This window comes from Thermobia domestica, chromosome 1, assembly GCF_964235325.1.
Source record: "Thermobia domestica chromosome 1, izTheDome1.hap1.1, whole genome shotgun sequence".
NCBI lineage: Eukaryota > Metazoa > Arthropoda > Insecta > Zygentoma > Lepismatidae > Thermobia > Thermobia domestica.
Window position 1 is genome coordinate 216798451 of NC_137454.1, and position 25992 is coordinate 216824442.

Consider the following 25992-nt stretch of genomic DNA (forward strand, 5'->3'; position numbering starts at 1 on the left):
CTGATTAAATATCGATTAAGGCACACATTTTTTCATTTGTTGTGTATTAAACAAGTTCAGCTAAAATTAATAAAGAATTATTTGGGATCAATTATATCTCAAGAACGATTAAATGGACTAGCTTTGATGGCCATTAACATATTCAATGAAATGGATATGGATATAATAAGAGATTTTGCGGAAGCCAGAAAAGTGCATTTATAACATGAACTTTTCAGTTACAAAGAAAATGAGAAATTAAGGTAATTACAATAATCACCATTACATAGAAAATATTATGTAAATATGTTTTAGTAAAGTATAAGAGCATACATTTTCGTCAAAATCAAACGTGTGTTAATGTTAGACTTAAAGCTCATGAGTTTTATTGTCTCGACTTCTATGTTTCAATTATACTTGTCAAAATACATTTTAGATATGTATCTTAGTTATGTCTTGTGCTTATTTAATAAAAATGCTCTTACTTATTAAAATTGGAACCTTTTTCAGTATTCATCCACAGTCAATTAGTTTTAATTTCGCCGTCTTTCGTTAATATTCACAGGGAGACTAACAGTTATTTGAAGGATTTTTGCCCATTACAACTTCCTACTATTTTATCATCATTTAGATGGAGGCGCCGAAATATTGTTTGCTTACACTTAAGAAATGTCTAGAACTGGCCCTGCCCCATCTCAATATCAAAAAGTTTCAAACAGCGGCAAGTGTGACATGATTATAAGGAGCGTATCTTGTATATGTTCACTGCCCCAATTGTTGTATTAAATTCTAAAAGTGTATAGTGTGTGATACTGGTGTTGGTCATGGCCGTGTATTTTAAGCCTAATTACGTTTAACTCTTTACTTAATCACAATTTCATATTTCAGTCCATTGTTGTAGCTTCATTCGTATGTTCTTTGTATCACATTAATCAATCCACAATTATTTACATCATTATATATTCTCCTAAGCCACTTCAATCCAATAATTAAGAGCACTATTAAATTCAAACCGCTATTTACACGTATCAATAACAAATCAAATATACAATGATTTCACAGACTAATTAAACATTTGGGTACAGTCTCAGAAATGAAATACTTCAGGCTCACTCATACAAAACATTAAACTAATACCAAACTGTAACATATTTATGTTTCACTAGTTTCAAAGACAATTATGGACTGTTATTTCATTTCCTCTATAATAGGGGCATAAACTTGGTAGAAAAAGTGGAACTTATTGAAGAAGGAAATGGAGATGATGACGCATAAATAGATATGAAAAACATGGCAGGATTTCTATAATACTGATTAAAGTGATTGACATTGATAGTTGTAGATTATGGTATAGTGTATCATTTTCACAGAGATACAATGAGAACTGGAGAGAAAACAGAGCAGTCTGAGACAGGAGATGTAGTATCTCCAGCTCAAACGAAACGTTGGCAGTTTGAAGTTAGGATTTGGCTCAAAGAGCGTGTACTAGGGTCGGGACAGCATATTCTCTTGGGATTTTCAAGCTGCCAACAGCTGAATTTCTTGTAGACATAAACTGAAGATAGCAGACAGAATTCCTTGAGAGAGAGAGATAGATTGAAAGTTAGAGAAAGATAGAAATTCAGGTTCTGCTGAAAGTTACCTTGGCCATATCTGCTGGGCTACGCTGATTCCTCGATGTCTTCAAGTTTCGTTGGTATTTCGTCTACCAGCTAATAAGTGTATCTGCCAGAAATCAAACCTGATCACTCCAGGACCTTGTACATGTATCTAAGTCTCGCCTTTCGCATCAGTCTAATTTATTCGATAGAAAATGATTCTGACAGGTCCTAGCCTCTTCAAAATACTGCCAAGCCCGGAAGTAGTCGTGGGATTTATAAAAGATTCATTTAGACTTAATGGGCAACCGTTGTTAAAAAGTGACCAAGGCGAGAGGTTAATTTTGTTAGAGTGGATGAAGTTAAGGGGGGTCCGTTAGCTTTATTATAGATTATAAAATAATAATAAAGCATGTTACATTCAGCATTATGTACTTCAGTTGGTCACAGCTCTCATGCATAGAAAGTTCGTGAATAGGATAACAAACATTGAAAGTAAAATAAAGAGAGCAGGTTGAATCCTTTCAGTCTTCTCAGTTCCAAATCAAATTAATGGATATACTCGTGTACGGAACATGTAATCTTGGTGAGTTAGTGATAACTTGAACATTTGTGCACTGCGGCTGTGTTCAGTAGTAGTGAATAGACCCGAGATAGTGTAGTATGAATTCATATGTATTAATAGGTCAGATGTTGATGGTGCAAAATGGGAGTCATCTTCATTTAAATAGGGCAAATTGTAGGTGCGCGTTTAGTTAGAGCAAACATATCAAAGATTGACAGTGTTAGATGTATCGAGATTAACACTTTCAAACATAATGACTTCATGCAGAACGCGTAATGATGCATACTAAACCTAGATGAGAGGGATCACAAAACAGTGAAAACCGTAGAGCTAATTTCACGTAACTAGTTACAGAACTCAATCGGCATCTGGCCTAAAGCACCTAAAGCATTTTAACAACGTGTTATGACAACCATAGTCTGACAAGATCTTCTATTCAACATATGCGGTCGGTTACAGGTTGCAATTTCAAAACTATTGATCACCAACCACAGCGCTTTTGCGCGACAACAAATGTGCCGAGAACATGCAAAATAAACCTTTTATAATTGGAAGCGCGTAAGTGGATAATTCCTCTTTCGTCTTATTTTCAACAATAGGCCGGACGCCGAAAGAAATTTATGCTTCAAACTGTCTCCTCCCTATCGTGAAACATGGCTTTGATACTATGATTAAGTTGGCCGCAAGTTTCTGATGTTCATTACCTCCTGTGAGTACGTTTTCAGGTTGCATTACTCTAGTGATTGTGTGGACATTCTAGACGGCTACGTGCGTCCTGTAGTCCAGGTGTTATTTCCAGCCGGTAGCACAATTTTCCACAGTGACTAAGCCAATTCACATTGCTGGAGCTGTTGAGGCGTGATTTCATGAACATCGGGATGAACTAAAACACCTGTGATTAGTTCCGAAGCACACATCCACCTCCACCCTCATTGACGGAACTGAGTGCTGTATTGCATGAAGGATGGTACAGTATTCCTTTGGAAAACATTCGTGACTTACATGCCATTACTTCACCATAGCAAATCAAGAATTCTTCTGCAGGTTTTAGCCTGATGATGTATGTCACGCCGTGTCAGTCAAGAAGTTGCATTTTCTTCGGTGTTTCCATAATTTTGATGGCCACTTACCATACGTATTGTAGCCGACCGAAAGTCGAATTCTTACAGTAGAATTTGATAGTTTCTGATTAAGATTTAGTACACCCTAGAAAGTTCTGTTTTAAGCACATTTCCGAAAATGCTTTTTCCATTCGAATACGTCGAAATTGTAACTAAGACATGTTACATAGAACTAATTTAGAGTTTTATTCTAATCGGAAAGGGAAACCTTGTAGAAAAAATGTTTAAAACTAAATTTTCGTGTGTACATTCCAAATCTCAACCAAAAATAACCACATTCTATTATCAAAATTCGAAAAATGAAATTCAATGAAATTAACTTTTAGTTATCCACGATGCTCTTTAAGCTAAAGGAGACTGATATTAGGTATCATACTATTCGACATTTAACAAAACTTACTTTTCTTAATCTTACAAGGGATGAACAGGTGGTATTATATGTAAGTTCCTGTGTTTTCCATTAGTTTCTTTCCAATGCCATTTTAAGAGCAAGGAAGTTGTTTTAGAAGAAACAACTTTTTTCACACATTCGGAATTTGAATAAAAGTTTCACTTCACATTCGAAAAATTCAACCTCCGATTTAGACACACCACTTCCTCCAGACGGTGTTTGGAAGTTCAAACTATCACCTTTAATTTGCTACATGCAATTTCGTATGTGATACTTTTCTTTCAGCATTAGCTCGGCCTGTATTGCACATAAAAGACCTTGTAAACTCCTCGCCGCAACTAGATTTCCGAAGAAAGTTTTTATTCAGCAAGTTTAACTACGAAAAACCAGAAATAAATAATTCAAGATTCCTTCGGCAGTGGAAGAATTCATTGAAAAACAGCAGTTAGTAAGGTAGCATGGAAAGTTGCATTTAGGATATCCAACATTCTTAAGTTAAAAACATCAACAGAACAATAATAATTCAGTATACCAAAAATTTATTATTAAAACTGCAGGGTGTCTACTGATACTGGAAATACTTGAATTACACGGGAGTTTAATTTTGATACTCGAAATGCTGGAAATGTACTGAAATTTTGATTCACATACTGGAAAAATCATGAAACTGGTAATTTGTCAACAATACTTTTTTGTAATTGTTTTAATAGTCAAATAATTTTGTATCCGTTGAGATTGTAATTTTTTCCAAAGCAAGAGTTGTATACATTTTGTAATTAGATATTTAAAGCAATGGGTGGAGTGGAGGGCTGTGAGAGGAGTTGGGAGGCTCCTTAAAAAATATTTTAAAAATCATTGTATTTCAAAAAAACAAGGTTAACTAAATTTATTAAGAATAAAGTATTCTTTTGATGGTAAAACAATTACAAACCTGAAATCATCAAGAGTGTCATTATTCCTAAAGAACTTTAAAAAAACCAATGTATTAGGTACAGGAATTTTGCTAATAGTTATAGGCCTACTGAATATACTGAAATTTTGAAAATGAAACTCAGTAGACACCCTGTAACTGGGGGAAATATTGAATGATAACAGATCACCTGAAAATAAGTTCAGCGACACCAGTTTATTAACCATAAAAATAACACAACAATTAATATTCGATCACAATATATTCATTATTATAACAACAGTTACAAACAATACTTCCTGTAATGAATTATCAACAATTTCTAAAAGTAAATAAAAATAAAAATAGAAAAATTCAAGTTGACATTTTTTTCCAAGAATTTGACCTCTTGAACTGTCCGTGGTCTAATGCTTTCAACTGACGTAAACAGTAATAAAATATATAATGAAATACCCGAATCGAATCAAAACAAAAGTGTTATTATATATATTTAGTAGATAGAAGAAGGTAATCTAGCATAATTGATGTCCGGTCGTTTAGAGGGGCTGATTGTGACACCGACCACTACCTGGTAGCAGCGATAATACGAGAGAGGTTATCGTTGAATAAAGGTAATATTTATTGTCCGAAAACGGAGAGATTCAATTTAAAGAAATTAGAAGAGAGCCAGGTAAGAGAGAAATACCAGATTGAAGTTTCGAATAGATTCTCGGCTTTAGAAGATTCGGAGTGCACTAGTGTTGAGGATACCTGGATTGAAATTAGAGATAGCATTAAAATTTCAGTAAAAGAAAAATTGGGACACGCGGAAATACGTAGGAACAAACCATGGTTCGACCAGGAATGCATAAAAGTAGCAGAGAAGAGAAAACAGGCAAAATTACGCTGGCTACAAAATCCGAATGAAATAACTACACAAAATTTCGCAGATATCAGGAGGGAAACTTCCAAAGCTTTAGAGGAAAGAAACGCGATTTTCTGAAAGCTAAAATTAAGGAACTTGAAGATAAGAGTAAAAATTAAAATATCGGGGACATGTATAAGGGAATCAACGAATTTAAGAAAGGCTATCAACCTCGTGCCTATATATTAAAGAAATCTGTCGGTACAGTTCTCACTGACACGGATAGCATCTTAAACAGATGGAAAGATTTCTTTGACGATTTGCTTAACACGCAACCGAAAACTAGTGTCCGTGGAGAAAAGGAGATACACACCGCAGAACCGTATATTCCAGAACCCAATCGAATAGAAGTAGAAACTGCTATAAAGAAATTAAAGAAACACAAATCTCCGGGTGTAGATGAAATTCCAGCTGAGTTAATTTTAGCTGGAGGCGAAAAATTGTGGAACAAGATACACAAACTCATTCTCCTTATCTGGAACAAGGAAGAATTGCCACAGGAGTGGAAAGAATCAATCATTGTTCCAATTCACAAGAAAGGCGACAAAACTGACTGTAATAATTATCGAGGCATTTCTCTTCTGTCAACATCCTATAAAATCCTTTCAAATATTCTATTAGCAAGACTGACCCCATACGCAGATGAAATTATTGGAGATTTAGACGGATTTAGACGGAATCGATCAACTATCGACCAAATATTTACCATACGCCAAATACTCGAAAAAAAGTGGGAATACAATACCCCGGTACATCAACTATTTATTGATTTTAGAAAGGCGTACGACTCGGTTAGAAGAAACATTATACAACGTTCTTACAGAACTTGGAATACCGAGAAAGCTAATTAGATTAATTAAGATATGTTTAAATGAATCCCAAAGTAAAGTCCGGGTAGGAAAATTTTTGTCCACGAGCTTTCACGTCGAAAATGGCCTGAAACAAGGAGATGCGTTGTCGCCATTACTATTTAACTTCGTTCTGGAATACGCTATAAGGAAAATCAAAGATAGCAACCAGGGCCTAGAGTTGAACGGTATTTACCAGGTTATGGCATATGCTGATGACGTAAATTTAATAAGTGATGATAGGAGAACAATAGAAAGAAATGCAGAGATCTTATTAAACGCTTGCAGGGACATGGGTTTAGAAGTAAATGCAGATAAAACTAAATACATGGAAGTGCGTCGGGACCGGAATACAGCAAATTGTGGATGCGTTAAAATATTAAATAATACTTTTGATAAAGTGGATAGTTTCAAATACCTAGGATCAATATTAACAGAAGAAAATCATATTCACGGAGAAATTAAATGTCGACTAAAAGCAGGGAATTCGTCGTTCAAATCTCTTGTCGTCGCGAATTTTGTCGAGAAATTTGAAGCTTAAAATATACAAAACGGTAATCATGCCTGTTGTTTTGTGTGGCTGCGAAACATGGTCACTTACTCTGCATAACGAGGAACTACATAATTTATATGGTTTACCCAACATTGTTAGGGTCGTCAAGTCTAGGAGGCTTAGGTGGGCGGGTCATGTAGCTAGAATGGAAGAAAGTAGAAACGCTTTCAAAGTCTTGACAGGAAGACCAATCGGAAAACGACCATTAGGAAGACCTAGGCGCAGATGGGAGGACAACATTAAGATGGATCTCGCAGAGATAGGAATACAAAGTAGAAACTGGATGCAGTTAGCTAAGGATAGAAATCAGTGGAGAGCTTTTGTGAACGCGGCATTGAACCTCCGGTTTCCATAGGCCATAGAGTTAGTTAGTTAGTTAGTTATATATATACACTGTACTGCAATTGATACTCCTAACCCTTTTCTGACAGCTCGCTGCGCGCGCGTGGTGCTCAATGCTTGTTGCCCGCTCGTATTGAAACAATACGAGTAGAACGAGTTGACCTTGTTTATAATTACTGAACCTACGTTTTTATACCACATGTCACTCACGATACGTTTTCATTTTAAACTCGTGACACTTCTTTGCGATAACTTGAACAGTTAATATATTTAGTAATAAAGAAAAAAGAGAAATGTATTTACGTTTATCGTGTGATTGGAGATACTCCCAGAGAAGAATCACTCGGAGCTAGAAGTAACAGATTATCATTTCCTCCACAAACTGTTCAAGAATTCCCTTTTTATCCCATTGTTCGTCTGTGATTTTCTTCGAATGGTGAACAAGATCAGTCCAGTTTTTTGCAATGATATTATCAGTTGCTTCTCTTGTAAGTCTTTCCACTTCTGCCACTGTAAACTTTTTAGTTTACTTCGCGGCTTATCCTTTTACTTGCGCCCAAGTATTTTGTATAGGGTTTAAGTGGTCGTAGTAAGGAGAAGTCTTATGATCTGGTGACCCTTTTCCCTTGCTAATTCGTCAATTCTGCACAAAGAGATTTTGGGCTTGTATAAGGTTACCAATTCTAGAAGTTCTGCCTTCTTCATATCAGGCTCAAACTGGTAATGCGCTTTAGCCAGTCCGGGACTGAGTTGTTGGGGGCTTGTCGAGAATTACGGAATGGTATAGGGCGTTGTCCATAACAATGATAGATTTAGGGAATATGTTTTTCAGATGAGCTTCTTGGAATCAATTCGTAAATGTTCGGAGTTCATTTCCTAGTGATAATCACCAGTTCTTTTTAGATCTGAAAATGAAGCAGTTTGGGACAAAACCATGAGATGTGCCAGCATGAAGAACACACATCCTTTCCCCCTTTTCCTTTTGGTGCGATCATTGTACTATGCACAGTATGGTCGGTCCAGCCTTTTACGAATGAGTGACCTGCGTTGATACATGTCTCGTCAAACCAAACTACATGATCACAATCACAGTTTTTCATAACTCTGAGGTTCCAACAACGCCAAGCCACGGTCACCAGCACTGTGCGTTTGGTGAATTTGTTAAATTCGAACCCCTGATCCATGAAACAGCTTCTGAGCTAGAACTTACTTCCGTGGAACAAGTTCGCTTCTTTAAGGCTGGCTTGGAGTTTGCTTAATGTGAGATGCTCCTTGCGCATATAATACGCATAAATGTGGCGATGAAGGGCATCCTACCGAAATGAATCGAGGTTTGTGACTTTTGTTTATAGCAGTGATGTTTTCCAGGAGTTTCCATCAATACCTGCGATTGTCCAGGCTTCCTTTTCTTGTTCTTCGTTCTCCTTAAGTTCCTCCTCTTTCCTTTTTTATTCGTGCCCAGTTCGCACCACTGTTTTTTGTTAATTTTAAGGGCAGCCGCTGTCCTTTCTGTAACTGTATTTACATCGATAAGAGGACCACCATTTTCTCTTTCCCATTCAAAGTGTTCGCGTAGTGAACACACCATCTCTCGAGCTTTGCCTCGTAAAGCGACACTCTGTCCGATTTTTGAACATTTCTTTACAGGTGAGGGAATTCTTCGTCGCCCCCGTCTTCGACGAACAGGATTTGCACTTTCTGCCGCTTCATCCATTTCAAAATATATGAAAATTTATATATAGGGTGTCTACTGATACTGGAATTATACTAGAAATACTGCAAATATACTGGAATTTTGACCCACATACTGGAAAAATTATGAAATATACAAATATTATCATTCTTTATAATCTACCCTAGACTTTCGAACTCCAAAAATCCAGGGTAATAACAATCTTGTATTATAACTCGAATAGATTAATATAAATTATTTATACAAATTATAATATAACTTAATAATACAGTTAGATAATACAAATAATGCTTTTGACTCACTGTATCATCCCTCCGAGCAGGGTGCCTACGGGCCATGAACGTCATGAATTGAGTTTGTTGGTCAAAGGAAAAAAATGAAATTGAGCTTCAGATCATGAAAAAAGTGATTTTATAAAACAACAATACTTACGTAATACAATACGTTACTGAAATAATGAATTGTGATTTTCTCTAATGCCGGCGTTAAGATGTGATGCCATCTCTCTTAGAGTTGCAGATAGTCACTAACTTCCCTTTTCTACTAATACTGTTTTCATTTTATATATATATATATATATATATATATATATATATATATATATATATATAAGTACCTCACGTATAATAACAATGGATGCATCATATTATATGCAATGCTTCAAGTACAGTATACAGATAACAAGCTAGTCAGTAAAAGTATGCCTTATGATGGGAAACTGAAGGGCACTTTTAATGCTTGGTTTGAATGTGGCGCATTGCTTGTGTAAAGATTTCAGCGCTTTCATGAGCAACTACATATATCTAATCACTTGTATTTCAAAGAAATCAGGGTTAACTGAATTTATTAAAAATAAAATATTCATTTAATGGTAAAACAATTACAAACCTGAAATCATCAAGAGTGTGATTATTCCTAAAGAACTTCAAAAAAATCATTGTATTAAATACTAGAATTTTGATGATAGTTATACTGAATATACTGGAAATATACTGGAATTTTGAAATTGAAATTCAGTAGACACCCTGATATATATATATATATATAAAATATACAAAAATTAAGAAGGAAAGAGTCAGAAATAAATAATGCACTAAACACTAAAATATACACAAAACATGAAATTATTCACAGGAAGTAAATCTCAGTTTTACAAAAATAAATGACACAAAAGAGAACTGAAAAGAGTGTTCTCAGTAACAGCAGGTCCATTACTTAAATTGACATTCGACTAAACAATGTGCATTTGTTTATATTCGAATTGGCAACGTGCGGAAAGGGTGAAATGTTTACCATTGCAGAATGAGAGAAATGAGCTACTATAATGGCTGAAACGTACTGTTACCATAAAAAAAAAAAAAAAAAATCTTCTTGCCTTCCTGTTATGGACACTTGCAGGAAGAAAAACAGGATAGCAACTGTCAGAAAGAACAAGTTGTATCAAATGAAGTGTAGATAGATATAGATATATAACTGCTATTTTGAACAGGATTGGCATAAACCGTGGTTTTTATTGAAAAAAAAAAGTTTTTTTTGGGGGGGGGGGGTTCAAACCAGGTTGTTTGATTTAAATAATTTTCTCTATGTATTTACATCACATATGGACAGAAATAAGTTTGTTTCACCTTGGTGTTATTATGCAACAACCAGGTTGTGCTGGAAGGGATCACATAAGCTTAAAGCGGAATCCAAACGGCTGTTCGGCTTACATTCGAGAGAAATTGTCCTCCATTTGAACTCGAAACCGGGACTAATTGGGCATAAATGCGATACGTCTGCCGACTCGCTCACTAAAGACTCCTGCTAAAAATACGGTGTACGGATCTTTACATACATGTTAATATGGTTGTCAAGAGTCATAGAACGACAAAAAGATAAACAATTCCAAAAGTGAAACCATTATACAGAATTACACATGGACAATTTCAAAATACTGCAGAGTACAAAAGAACTAATTTAGTCCAAGTTAGTTCATTACGATTTTTATTAGTCCAAGTTAAAGAAATATGACGACTTAATTTGTATATCAGTAAGAAAAGTGAATAAAGATACGAATTATTTTAGTCCACTTTGGCGCTGACTCATTTATACACAAATAAATACCAAAGATAGTTCTGATTTCAATAAATGTCTCTCGTGTGGTTTGTATGACCCTCCCCAAAAAGTACGGCATTTCCATGTATTTTATCAATAGTAAACATTATTAAACGAAATAATATTTAGAATTTTCTTAGATTGCAATTGCATAACAGTAATAATAAACTATAAAAATAGCTAATAAAACTCAACTGACCAAATATATATATATATTAAGATCTGTATCTGTGTTACAGTTTCGGCTATGTAACATAGCCTTCCTCAGACATATTATGAGAAAAATATCTAATTTTGACAGCTTATATACAATCTGAATGCCTACTTTCTCTTTACAAAACGTAAACTTTTAATTGGTTCTAAAAAGTAAATTATTAATTAGATGTTTGTCACTTACACTTTCTATTCACTATTGTCCTTCTGTTGTTCTCCATTGTACACCTGTTCTGATAGCTTGTGTTGATCCTTTTAATTCTTCCTTTCTATTTTGTCTATCATCTTTTCCCATAATTCATGTATCACAAGTCCACTAGACCAATTCATCAATTTCTCCTTACCATATTTCTTAATCCACTGGGCTTCTTTCCACTTTCTTATCACACTCCTTTTCTCCCTTTCTAATCCTTTTATTCCTTCCCAATCTATCTCATAGCCCGTTTCTTTAATGTGTTTATATATTGCGTTGTTCTCTCTTTTTAGTCTGGCATCGTCCTTATGTTGTTTTATCCTTTGTTCTAATCTCTTTCCCTTTTCCCCTATATACTTCATGTCGCACTCTTTACAATTAACCTGATACACTACTCCTTTCTCTTCTGATCTTATATCCTTTTCTTTCTTCTTTCTGTTCTCTCTAAGTCTATTATCCTCTTTCCTCCTTTCCTGTAAGTTTTAATCCCTTCCTTCCTCAACAAGTTCTTCAGGATCTGTGTTTTCTCGTCTAAACTTTCTATAGCAAACCATTTCTTTCCTTCTTTCTCTGCTTCCTCCTGTTTTCTTCCTCTTTTTCTTTCTTCTAAATCTTCTCTTCTCTAACCGTTTCCCTTTAATAACTGACACAGTATTTCTATGTCTTCTTTCCTTATTTCTTAGTCTCTATCTATCATTTCTATCCTCTTTCTCATGTTCTGTATAAAATTCTTCTTAGTCCCACTGTCTACGTCACTCCTCTTGTGGCAGTATATCCCGGCATCGCATTCTTTCCTGTACCACCTCGTGTCAAATTTTCCTCCTATTTTCTCTATAGTCATGCCCATAAAGTTGATTTTCCTCTCTTCTTCTATCTTTATTTTTAACCTAATCCCTTTTTCTTCGTCCTCAATTGCTTTAACAAATTTCTCCAACTGTCTCTTGTTAGTTAGTCTCTTGTTGAAGAAGAATGAAAAAAATTAAAGTAGTCAGTTCTTTAGATTTGACGTGATAAAGCTAGCTACTGCTCTCACGAACATCAAATTAACTGCTAAAGGATCTAAACTCTTATTTGGTAACGAAAGCTGAATTTTAATATTCACATCTATTTATTGCAAATTTTCTCTCCTCATTACGTATAACTAATCGACGATTTGACCATCAAGGAAATACTCGAGGATTCAACGTCACAACCAACACTCTTCTAAAACATAAATCACTAAGGATTGGCAGTATATATAAAGTAAAACCAGTTGAGAATGCTCCAAGAGCATTGTCAGAACGAACTTAAAAAGAATGGAGAAATGAAACTGAAAGGATAACTGTCATTGTTCCTAGATGTAGAAGTATTTTTTTTTATCCGCACCTTCTCTTTCTCGCAAAAATTAACAAAATATCATCTCTCTATGATCTACAGTTCTCGAGATATTGTTGCTTAAATATCTAGAAATTCGAAAAGTTTGGCCAGTATCTGGAGAACGGTGACCAGTTGGCCAATAGACAGTTAATCAGTGGCCACCGGTTACTACTTGATACCAAGGCGACGGTTTTGTTTAAATAATTATTGAATTATTAAGCAGTCTCATATTAAAAAACCTCGTAGAAAACGTAATTATATATTGGACGATGAATGAAAAAAATAATGTGTTTATTTATATGAAAACTTCGAAAGAAATAATGTAGATACCAGATAGCTGATTGTTAAAATTCTGTCACGTAGTGTTGGGAATCGCATGTTTAATCCTAGGCTTTTTGGTTAACAAACATTTTTCACTTTTTATCGTAACACCACCAATTTACTTTTTTATTTACTGACATATGTCGTTGACTTCTTCAGGTCTGAGAAAATAACTATGTAATAGTTAAGAAAGCAGTGGCATACACAATGGGGGTCGGGATTTTAAACCCTACTTTGAGCGAGATACTGTGGAAAAATAAACATGTACCATATCAAGATATTTATATACAAACATCACGCGTGTCCTGAAAGGATATAAGATTAAATGCTCGAACTTCTCCTCCCCTCCCCGCCGTTTGTGAATTTTTCGTACGCCTGAAGAAAGTATTTAATTCCAGAATTAAATATACTGGACCTGTTAGAAGTTATTGAGTGGTTGTTTTAAGAATAGTAGTAAATAAAAGATTTAAATACCTTAAAATTAGTTTAATCAAATCTTGTAAGAAATAAACTAATGTAAATGGTTTTCTATGTAAATAAATTTTCAGTTCAATTTTACGATTATATTATGTAGGCTAGAGGGGACAATGAGTAAATGAGAAAATTGGTGGGAATGGGACTGCCCTGAGGTAATCCACGATACGCTTCTTTCCATCACGTAGCTTAACATGGCTTGTGATTAAGTCAGTGACACTCATATTACAGAACATCGACCACCCTACCATTGAACTGTTTCTCCGTACTCCTTTATATTCATCTCTTCATGCTCTTTATGAGGATTATTTTCTTTAGTAATTAATACTGATATTCTGGTTTGGGTGTTTTTAGTTTTAATCATTTTTTAAAATTCATCATAAGAACACAAAGAATTTAAAAGCAAATTATCTTTAAAAACTAATGAAATACTATATAGTTCATAGTTAATCATATGACTTACGCTTCATGAGAGTTCATGATGTTCAACTTTTTCTTGCTGATGTAGGTGAGTTGTTATATGTTATATCTTTCGTTTCAGGACGATTTACCAGCTCTTGTTTCTTCCGATGAGTCAGATAATGAAAAAGATACAAAATCACGTAGTAAGTCTGAATCACGTGCGGAAAATAATAAACAAAACCAAGTGGATAAAACTCGAAGTATCTCCGTTACTCGGGAAGAGAATAATAAACAAAACGAAGGTAATTCTAAAAAGAAGAGAAGACGACCAATAGAATCCGAAGATATTCGAAATGACGGATTTTTAAAACTAGCAGAGGAAACTTTAGAAACTTTAGGAGATCAAATACGGACGAGTAAATTAAGAAACGAGGAAAAAAATCTTCCAGATATGAATCAACTTTGGAAGGAGAAGCGGAATGTGAGTACTAACAGCATTGTGTAGATGTTATTCTCTTTCACCTAGTTTGTACGTCACTTTGTTTTCTTGAATGATTTAAAATTAAGCATGTGTCAATAGTATTACTTTTTGATGTTTAAATTCATTCAGGGATGAGTGTAAAATTACCCAACGATTAACTTTTTTTGTGTGTGTGTAGTTGCAGTCCATAAACTCTTTTTATTGATAAACTGTATTTATATTAATGTCCTATAGTATAAACGTTTAGACAATCAGTTCTAAAAAGTATTTGTTGGGAGAGGATCTTTCGTTGGTTGGTTTCAAAATTCTAATAAACAACTTGTAATATATCTAAATGCATTCATAAAGTAAAGGAGAAATTAAATTACGTTCCTTCGTTTTTGCAGACAGGTTGAGTGGGCATTCTATCAAGTAACCGCAGATTAAATGTTCAGTCTGGAAATTTTTCATAATCTTTAATAACAAATAAATGTAGTACTTTCCCTTATCAATTCATTAAGTATCTGCGTGTTTCTTCCAATGTTACTTATGTATTCTTCCACATATTTCACGTGCACTGGTTTAAAACATCCATCACTATACTGTGTATGGGTAACTTACCGAGATGCAGCAGACAAATCAATCAGCGAAACTTGGATAAACAATGTTTATTTTACGCACATTATTCAGCATTTTCGGGCGGGGGGGGGGGGAGTCCGTGACTACTGCTGAAAGACCCCAACTTTTACTAAGGCAGTGTGGTTGAATGTTGTTAGTTGTCCAATCGCATTAGTTGATAGAAGAAATATATTAAAAATAAATGACTTCTGAAGAAAACAGGACATTTACTAGTCTTCTCATTCTTTGCCGATTGAAGGTCGTTTCTTGTTTCCTCATATTTAAGATGGTTGGAACGAGATAGAGCGGTGAGTGCGTTGTAAGCGTTTTCTGAAATTGAAGATTTCTTGTTCTGGAAAGGTCAATAAGACATTTATTAGAGTCAGTTTGTTTACTGAAGATTCAGTTTCATGGCCCTAAATGCATTGCTCGTAGTTTCCGGATCGGTCCGAGGAAAGATATGTGACCGTTTGTACTCACCAGATGGTACTGGGATTACTGAATTCGTCCAGCGTCGTAAGGACAATTGGGTAGCTACTTGAAAGACGTAACAGAGTTTGGGCTAGAAAGCCAGCATTAACAGCGAGAGAGTTGATGTGCTGATCACACATACCACAAAGTCATGAGTGCCACAGGCCGGCTGGTAGATTCTTTCCCCTAAAGGCTTTTGCGTCAAGAGTTTATTTGTTTTTCATAACAGGGACTTGATGTTTTCTTTTTCATTCATAAAATGGAGTTTTGGGGATTACATACAAACAAATGTATATCAGTATAGTTTATTTTGTGTATTTTTTCTTGTTCTAACAGGAATTACAATCTCTTATGCAAGAAGGTTCCGAAGCGTTGGATAGACAGCTTGCTAGAAAGGCCGTTGAAAAATACAAGACAGCGTTGGATCTTGTAAATGAAGGCAGCCTTCAGGTAGGCACTTTAAACAAATGGTTAGTAGTTTTATTAGTGCTTTCGGTATTGGCCCGAATATAGTACGGTATTTTTAAAATAAAAACCGTTTCATACTAGTAATTATAATCTCAGCGTAACCCTGTACATTTGAAAAGGAAAGTTTTATTTTGGTACCATGCAGGACTGGATTATATGCATCACTCTCCTACGACCATGCCGTGTCGTGTGACTCATCAAGACTAAACATGTATATAGGACAGGTAATTTTAATGCATCATGTTATGGTTGGATCTGATTGACACTTAAATATTTAGTATTAATGTGTTTTCACAACACTTTCATAGAATATTCAAATCGATCTGAGTACACTATTTATTCCATATGATCCGGGTTTCCGTGTAAACTTCAGTCAGATTTCAGTGTGAATTGTGGAGATCAAAAGGTTTGTTATGTTAATTACCTGGTGAACTTGAATAAATTAGGTTATTTATTTCCGCTTCAAACCAGAATAACAGTAACAATGATTGGGAGTAATACCCACCAGACGCTGATGTAATAAAGATTAGGTTAAATCTTAAAAATAGCTTTATATTACTAAGTTGTTCATTATATAATACTTTCAAAGTGTATTTTTTTAATTATTATTATACCCAAATACTATTATTTTTCTACTAAAGTTATCGGAGAAACTTGAAACCGAGTTATGTATTTGAGGTTGTGTCATATTCAGGCCAATGTTAAAAGATCTTACACTATCCAGTAGTACGTACAAAATTTATGAATTAAGATTTACGTCTCAGAAATACAATATGTTTCACTCGTTCGTTTTACTATACTTTCTGTAAAAATAATATGCAAACATTTATCGTAAAAATCCATTATCCGAGATATGATAATTTCTGTATACTGCTGTTTGTGAAACGTGTAACACCAAGGAAGACACTTTTGAGGACAAAAATTGTTAGAATTTGGCAAGCAGAACACAATAAACCCTGGTAAAGGCAATAAAGAGAATCACTTAAAACTTTTATTTATGAAGGAATCAATGCTGCTAGTTGAAGCATGCAGTATTTAAAAAAATAAAAAAATAAAAAAAAAAAAACTTAAACTAATGTCAAACAACAATCATACTCTACGCTTTGTTTACCTTCTCAGGCCCAAGTATGTGAGTGAGTTACTCACTCATATCGTAAGTTGAAATTTTAACCTCACGAATATTTTTTTCAGATTTAACCAAAATATCTTTTAACCTCAGTGTTTCTTTGTCAAAGTAAACAGACCGAGCAGATCAAGTGTAAATGAAAGGTTGACTGGATATTATGTTCTAATATCTTAAACTATCAAGCGTAATGTAAATTATAAACACTTATTCTCGTTATTTGATCGTCGATTTATTCTCACTTTTTTCTCTTATATATCAGATCGTCTAAAATATTTTGAGCCTTTTGCGCACGAGATGGCTTGCGATGGTGTCCAAAATTTCAGGATCTATGGATCGCAGCGAGTCAAGCATAACATAATTTGACAGCTGATAATGAGACGAAGATATTGCGCCATGAAGATAAGAAAACTTTTCGCAAAACGGCGCTACCTTTTTACAATTTTATTAGGATAACAGCGCAAATACTTCGCAGGTTAAAAAAAAAAAAACTGTTTATGAGTAAGATACGTTATCAAAAGCAACAGTCAAAAGATACTTCCGGTCGCTTCGTTCAGGAAATGTCAATGTCTAAGATGCTCCTCGTAGTAGGCGATCAATCACAGCAATAGTGAATTACATTCTGGCAAATTCGACCAAGACCAGCAGGTAAGCATCATCAAATAGTGTTAAACCATTGAACAAAGCTGGCTACACACACACACACAACAACAACAACAACAACAACAAAAAATCGAAGTTTGGGGTCCTATGTAATGTCAGAAACATTTACTCGATCGAATTTCTGCTTGCAAATCTCTTCTAAAACGCAACGAGAACGAGTCATTTGTGAATCGGTTGATCATGAATGATGAAAAGTAGATAACCTATGACAACATTGTGCGAAAAGATCGTAGTCGAAGCGATGAGAAACTCCATAGTCTGTGGGAAATTCCATAGTATGCCTTTGGCAGAATTGGATTCGCGTCGTGCGTGACGAGCTGCTGCCGTTGGCAGAATGGTAGCCTAAGTTGCCTCTTTATATAAAAAGGCAACTTTCTGAGGTCTTTGTCTTGTAGTATTTAACGTGAGGTAGAAAACTGGGGAAATTTCCCCACTCTTGTCTTAGACTTATGCGAAGCGTAGAGTAATATAGGTTTATGTAAGTGAAAAAAAGCAACAATAAGTAAGGGATTTTGGTTTCTCTGTAATCTTTCCAGAATGAAGTGCACTCGCTGAAACGAATGATGAATTGAATAGAATAAAAGTGTTAGTGATACGTGATGTTATCAAAAAATTATGAGGTTTGCAAATAAAAATATCTTTGTAAATTTATAATTATGTGTTAACGTTTACAGTCTAGACTAACATGGACTTATTCATGTTTCTTTTTCAGCTTTATAGATTGAAAGAATTCGATGTAGTAGTACTGAGGTATGCTTTATGCATAGCATGGATTGAAACAGCAATATATAAAGATATTGAAAAATCTATAGAATATTTAAAACAAATAGAAAAACAATATTCTGCTAAATTCCCGGCTGTATATTATGGTTTGGGAAAAGGATATTGGAAACTCAACAGGTATGAGTATTTAGTTTGTTCATATTAACATTTTGATATAAGTTTGTGTTATATGATTCAATAAAATGATTGTTGAATTATCCGACCCTACCAGATGAAAGCAACCACTAACCTTCAAAACACCATATGATACAGAAATATTGGCTTGATTTCGGAAAACTTGAACTTCTTCCTTCGTCAGTCCAGGAATAAAAACTATCGTCTTATAAATAAATATCTTAGTACATACAGTGGGATGTGGTCGAAAGTATGTTTTCATCGTCGATAGAGTTTTAACGCTCATAAAATGATTTCTTATCGTTAAAATAATTTTGAAACAATATGTATATACCTAGTCTTACCATAAATACTGTCCCAGAGTTTCAAGTACATTGACACAAAATGGTTAGAGATATTTTAATATCGTAATTACATGAGTTATATGGATGCGTTGAGTTGAGTTGAGTTGATTTTAGTTTAGCGTCCTTTTCAGCAGCGAGGCTATATGAGATGTGGACCTACTGATTAACGTGGAATCCGAACCACAGGAGCTCCCACCGGGAATCGAACCCAGGTCTCCCACGCCAAAGGCGCGTACGCTAAAGTTACATAGATGCATTGTAAACCAAAATCACAAATAATTATTCAAAAGGTCACCATTAACATGCACACAGTCCTTAAGTCTTTGTGGTCACTCATCAGTTGCATTACGCAACACATCAACTGGAAAATCTGCAGCCCTTCCGAAGAGACTGCTTTAAACTTTCAATGTTGGGATGTCTTTTTTCAAGCCATCTCCTGAATCTTGAACCACAATTTGTAGTCCAAAGGGTTTAGGTCCGGTCTTGCAGAAGGCCAATCTGAAATGAAAATGAAGTCTGAAACATTTGCCTTCAATCATTGCTGGGTTGTGCGTTTATTGTGAGAGCTGAGTCGTGCTGGAAGCTCAAGTTCTGTCTATGGAAGAGTGTGTTGGTGAGACTCTTGACTAATCTCTCAAGTATTGTCTCTCGGTACACTTTGGCTGATTTTTTTATTATTATTATTATTATTACAAAAGAAGAGCTCCGTTGTGCCCTCGTAGCTCACACTCCGCCACATCATGACTGAGGCAGGATGCTGACTCTCTGCATCCTTGAAGTTTTTTCACCATCTTGTCTAGAGGGTGTGGCATGTATCCTGCCATTTTGGGCATTGAAAGTCTCCTCAGCACTGAAAATCTTTTCATCAGTGAAAAGAATTCGACGTTAATATTTGCTATGTAACGCTTAAGTAAGCGCTTTGCTTTTTGGAGCCTGTGGCGCTTCAGTTCAATTGTCCTTTACGTTGTTTGTGAGCATGGAGCCCCAGGTCACTGTTTAACGTGCGACACATAGAAATTTTCGATATCATTAGTTCACGAGACGTAACTGACTGTTTCCTAACTGGATTTCATCGGACTTGCACTGCTACAGCTTTCACAGTTCCAGTCTCAACAAAGCGCTGGATAGTGCGGCAAACGAAGTTCTAACTAATTTGCAGCTTCTGAAGAGTTTTGAAAATCTCCCCGGGTGATTTGCCTACCTTGTGCAACGCTATCACGGCCACACGATTTTCATACTCACCCGATTCCATCTTGAACACTTACAACTGACACCTTCACACTTCTTCAGGTCATCTAGCAATGACTCACGCTTCACGATACCGCTCTTTATGTCGCTTGCTTGTACGGGCGGAAATACAGATGCCCTCAAAATTTGGGACAGTATTTATGGTAAGACCAGGTATATAGTAGTGGTTTCAAACTGAGGTTGATACAAATCAGTTGCGGCGTAGGGAGTTCCGATTAATTGTGCAAAAAACATGGAAACAAAGATATATAATTATGTATGTTGCTTTTGTGAAATTAAAAAAAAAAAAAAAAAAAAAAAAAAAAAAACCTGTCATTTCTTTCCCAAATTCGCTTTGTCCAAAATTAATGCCGAACTCTTATTTCTTGTAAAGTAAGATCTATACCATTGTTCCATTGTGAGGTGATGCATTGTGTAGAACTTTTACGCCATTAGTGTTGTGCTTAGGCATATATTTTAGAAAATCCCGAAATTGCAGCCTTACCTTCGGCTCTAATGTGGCCTGGAATTCACTTTATCACATTCACATGTAACCACATAAACAGCTGAGTGTGAAAGCTTGTCTAGCTAATATTTTTTTGTTAGTACTGAGAAATCTTATCTGTGTTTACTGACAAATGGCAACACACATAATTACATTAATTATGTTTCCATATTTTTTTACATGATTAATAGAACCTTCTTAGATTAATTGGTCTTCATGGCCGTACTTGATTGGTATTCCTTTAAATCTCGAAATTAAAAAAAAAAAAATGTTCCTACTAGTACGTTTGAAATTATATATAAAATAAGATGTGTATCTGTGTCTGTCATTGAATATTCGCATAGAAAGGAGTGACCTAGAGCTACCAAAGTTGGAACACAGATAGATCTTCTTCAGATCTAATCCCCTAACAAGATTTTTTTTTTGGGGGGGGGGGTTCTGTTTGAGGTGGAGGATAGAAGAAGATTAAAATGTATGCATAAAAGGAGAGAATGATTACCTGGGACGAGGGAGATTAGTCGTCGTTTATTTTAATTTAACGTCCTTTTCAGCAGTAAGCCTATACGAGACGTGGGCCTATAGCTTAACGGGAATCAGAAGTACATGAGTTGCCGCCAGGAATCGAATCCTTGTCTCCTACGCCGAAGGCTCATATGCTAACCGTATAGCCATGTGGAGCTCTCAACGGATATTAGTGTCAAATCCATAGGTTTTCAGAGTCGCTGCGATTAATAGTGATGCTCGAGATGCCGTTCAAGTCCAAGTTTATCCCGCATGGTCATGAGGGCTGGAAAATAACATGTCCAAAATGACCATATTAATGTCCAATCCTTAGTTTTCGGGTTCGCTAAGCTGTTTGGTAACAGTCCTGATGACATTTAAACCCAAGTTTAGCCAAGAAGAGACATCTCAGCTGGCCCAGTCAGGCGTTGCTCTTTGTTATTTAATTATAATCTCATATTGACAGGACAACGCCGATGTGAATTATTATGCTATATAACATATTTGCAGACTGTATATCCTCGAGTCCGATTTTGTTTCTGTATTCAGCACGTCACAACTTTGCCTATAACTGGTTGACAACATTCATAGGATTAATTCGCCTCATGATACTGGTGTACACTCTTTACACTCTAACCCACAACCGAACACTCCAAAAGAAGCGCTCCTACTGCAGCTATACTGTTCACACAAATAGAGTATTTGTTCGTGCAGATACAACATGCCACTGTCGAATGCCGCTAGCAGACAACAACTGCATTTTGCATGGGAATGACTCATATCTGTTTTGGGGATGAGCGATTTATAATCTAAGCACATTTTCGTGTGATTTTAAGCGTTCGAGGTCCCACACATCTATTGTTAGCTGTAGCAGGTTTAGGAGCAACATCATCCACGTTAAGATAGTTCCCCATTGCAAGCAGAGAATGTGTATTCGACAAGAGGTATAAATGTCTCTTGTTCGTCCATGGGGCTACGGTAAATTTACTCCTGTTCGAAAAATAACATGTTCTTCCTATATCTCATACAGTCTAGGTCGTGGGCATTCTCTTCTGACGAGGTTCAGCAATTGATAAGTTCAGATTTTGGCAGTCGCTAGATCGTTAAAGTTTGGACATGAGTAGCAGTTGACTATGTGTGTCTCAAGACAAATTTGTTCAACTGCTCCCATCGGTTTGTGTGTTGGAAATTTTATATATATATATATATATATATATATATATATATATATATATATATATATATATATATATATACAAATAGAATACGTGAGTATCTTACCTCAATTTCCGCAAGCGTGGTTTCCGTTCGTCGTCTTGGATAAAAAGAAAAAAAAAACCTTCTCTTATAGGTAATGCTCCCCCCCACCCCCCACCTCCCCCCCCACACACACACACAAAATAGAATACGTGAGTATCTTACCTCAATTTCCGCAAGCGTGGTTTCCGTTCGTCGTCTTGGATAAAAAGAAAGAAAAAAAAAACCTTCTCTTATAGGTAATGCTCCCCTTGATCTTCCTATCTTCTAGAAGATTCGACGTGACTTTCACACTGTCAGTCAGTCCTGTGCACAGGCTGGAGTCCAATGTTATACACGTCCCAATTTCCTGCAGCACTAACTTCCAGTAGCTATAAAAATCACACCGGAGCACGTAATTATACTCACTTCACTTACTATTAAACTCACTTATGTGTTAGACAGGTACACGATCTGTGTTGACCGCACTCTACGATAGTTGCATACGACTGCTTCCTACAGAGCAGCAACTTCGAGCTCACAGCACTCATACAAAACACGAACTGTAACTGTGTGTGTGCATATTCGTAGTCTCCCGCTTGCTACTACAACTGCACTTACGTATTGTCACTAGAGGGCGTAAGGTAATACACGTCACTAAACGAAAACTTGATAAACAAAAGCACATAGAAAGGTCTGTATGTGCAACACTTTTCCTTGTTGACAAGTTTTCGTCAATATTATGATACATGGATAACAATATCAAAGTTAGTTACATATATATACAATTAATGCACAACTAGCTATGTTCTAATTTACAAGGCCTATCTTGTTACAAAGTAGTGCTAACCTATTTCTCATGAGAGGCTTTGTCAGCAAATCTGCCAGCTGTTCTTCTGTTGAGATCTGGTTCACCCCTAATTCTTCTTGAGTCACCTTTTCGCGAATAAAGAACTGCTTGGTCTGAATATGTTTGGTCCTCTTGTGGAATTCCGGGTTCTCTGCAAGTCTCACCGCTGCGCTGTTATCGACTTGAATGACGGGCATCTTCTCCAGCTGTGTAATCTCTTGGAAAAGCCGTTTTAGCCAGATGACTTCCTTAGCCGCCTCTGTAGCTGCTACTAGTTCAGCTTCTGTGGTTGAGGTCGTTAGCATACTTTGACGTTGACTCAACCAACTTACACTTCATCCAGAATACAGCACAAAAACTCCCGTGGTTGACATCCCTGTCTTCTCACAACCAGCAAAGTCAGCATCACTGTAGCATTCAAGAATACCTGTATTCTTGTTATGCTGATAAACAATTCCTAGCTCAACAGTACCTCTTATGTATCTAAATACACGTTTTAGTCTCACGACATCAGTGTCTGTAGGATGTTCAAGCGTTCTTAAAAACACACTCACACTGTAGGCAATATCTGGTCTCGTACCTAGCATGAGATACATCAAACAATCCACTGCCTTGCTATAAGGATAGTCTTTGTTTACCTTTTCTTCTTCAGATGTTTTCATTTAAATAACAGGTGTTGTTACTGCTCTACACGCATCAAAATGGAACTTGTGGAGCAGTCTTTTGGTGTATGCTGTCTAATGTATCTTGATATCGCCATTGCTACGCCTCTCTATTTCCAATCCCAGGAAGTAGTGAGCCTCCTCTTGAACAGTTATATTGAATTCGCTTTTCAGTGTTGCTAGGAATTCATCAACTTTTTCTTTGTTACTAAATGCGACCAGGCCATCATCCACATAAAGAATTAAGAGAATTTTATCCGTATCTCTTTCCCGAATAAAAAGGCATGGATCAGCATCACTTTTCTTAAAACCTTGATTAAACAAGAAATCACCAAACCGTCTGTTCCAACAACGGGATGCTTGCTTCAATCCGTACAGACTTCTCTTAAGTTTGCACACCTTTTCTGAGCCGTCCTGGTACCCTTCTGGCTGCTTTATATATATTTCTTCTTCTAGATTTCCATAGAGAAAAGCTGTGGATACGTCAAATTGAAGTAGATGTAGTCCCTCATTCGCTGCTACACTCAACATTGCTCTTATTGTACCAAGTTTTGCCACTGGACTGAAAGTCTGCTTGTAATCGATGTCTTTCTTCTGACTAAAACCTTTCGCCACTAGTCTCGCTTTGTATTTCTCAGTGCTACCATCTGGGTTATTCTTAACCTTGTACACCTATTTACACGGAATTGCCTTTTTTCCTTGCGGTAAATCGCATAGTTCCCATGTCTCATTCTCGCGCAACGACTCCATTTCCTTGACCATTGCCTTCTTCCATTCAACACGTTCTTTGCTTTGTATGGCTTCGTCATAGGAACTGGGACTGTCTAAGTCATTAACTAACTCTTCTACGGCCATCACATAATCGTCGTATTTTGCAAGTTTCTTCAGAGTCGCTCGGTCTCGCAACACTATGCCCTGACCATTAAGTTTCTCTTCCGTACTCGACTTGGGAAACACTAGCGGACTATCTTCTTTCACTTTTGCCGATTCTTGCTTGACTATAGGTTTTGATATCTCTTCCGGTTCTCTACTCTGAACGTCCCTTGTTCGTAGTTGTACTTCTTCTCTAGAAGATTCTTCAAGTGTACTCTCTTTGAAAATGACGTCTCTGGAGATAATAACTCTTCTTTCTTCTTTAATCCAGACTCTATATGCTTCATCTCCATTGTAACCAATGAGATATCCTTGCTGGACTTTCCTGTCCATCTTTCTTCTTTTTTGTACCGGAATGTGCACGTAACACTTGCAACCGATCTGTCTCATATGCTTAATCCTTGGTCTTCTCTTCTTTCAGAGTTCATATGGACTGACACCTTTTTGTGAAGATTTTCCGGTCCTGTTAAGAATGTAGATCGCTGTTGAGGCCATTTCTGCCCACATCTCTTGCGGAAATTGCACTTCTTGGTTAGAGTAAAGGAATGTTCTTGCCATTTCCACAATGGTTCTATTCTCACGCTCACTACCCCCATTTTGTTCCGGTGTACAAGGCGCTGTGAACCGTTAATGGATGCCATACTCCTTGAGTATCCTCCGTACTTCGGCATTATCGAACTCTTTTCCGTTGTCGCTAAGAAACTCTCTAATGGTACATATGTCCTTCAGAGAACAGATTTTTCGTAATATTCGGAATGTACCACACATCCGTAAGGATTAAGTCAACTTTCTTGCCTTTCACTTTTGAAAGCACTTTGACGTCACCTTTCCCTAATGCAAGCAGCTTCTCTTTACCTGCTGCTGAAATACTACTCGGGTTCTCAAACTTCTGATAATTGAGGAAGAAATCGGGTGTGTGTGTTACATGCTTCGTTGCACCATTGTCAATCCACCAAACGAAAGGTCCATTTTCTTCTGTAGAACATTCTTCGTTCGCAGAATAGACAATTGTCAACTTGATTTCACTAGATTTCTGATTCTTCTTCTTCTCATTCTTAGGCGGTTTCCCATCTGCAATCCACTTTTTGCACGTTCGAACCCAATGCCCTCTACATCTGCAGTAATTACAAATATCGT

General features: G+C 36.2%; 1 protein-coding gene across 9 annotated transcripts in view; it reads left to right on the forward strand.

Moving 5' to 3' along the window:
• The window catches only part of LOC145693750 (uncharacterized), a 290468-nt gene that overhangs the window by 135281 nt on the left and 129195 nt on the right, over positions 1–25992 (forward strand). For all 9 annotated transcript variants that reach the window (XM_081770043.1, XM_081770044.1, XM_081770042.1 and 6 more), the window contains 3 exons: positions 14097–14438; positions 15843–15956; positions 18473–18660. In XM_081770043.1, coding sequence (XP_081626169.1) covers positions 14097–14438; positions 15843–15956; positions 18473–18660 — 644 coding nt within the window. The remainder of the gene's footprint in view (positions 1–14096; positions 14439–15842; positions 15957–18472; positions 18661–25992) is intronic.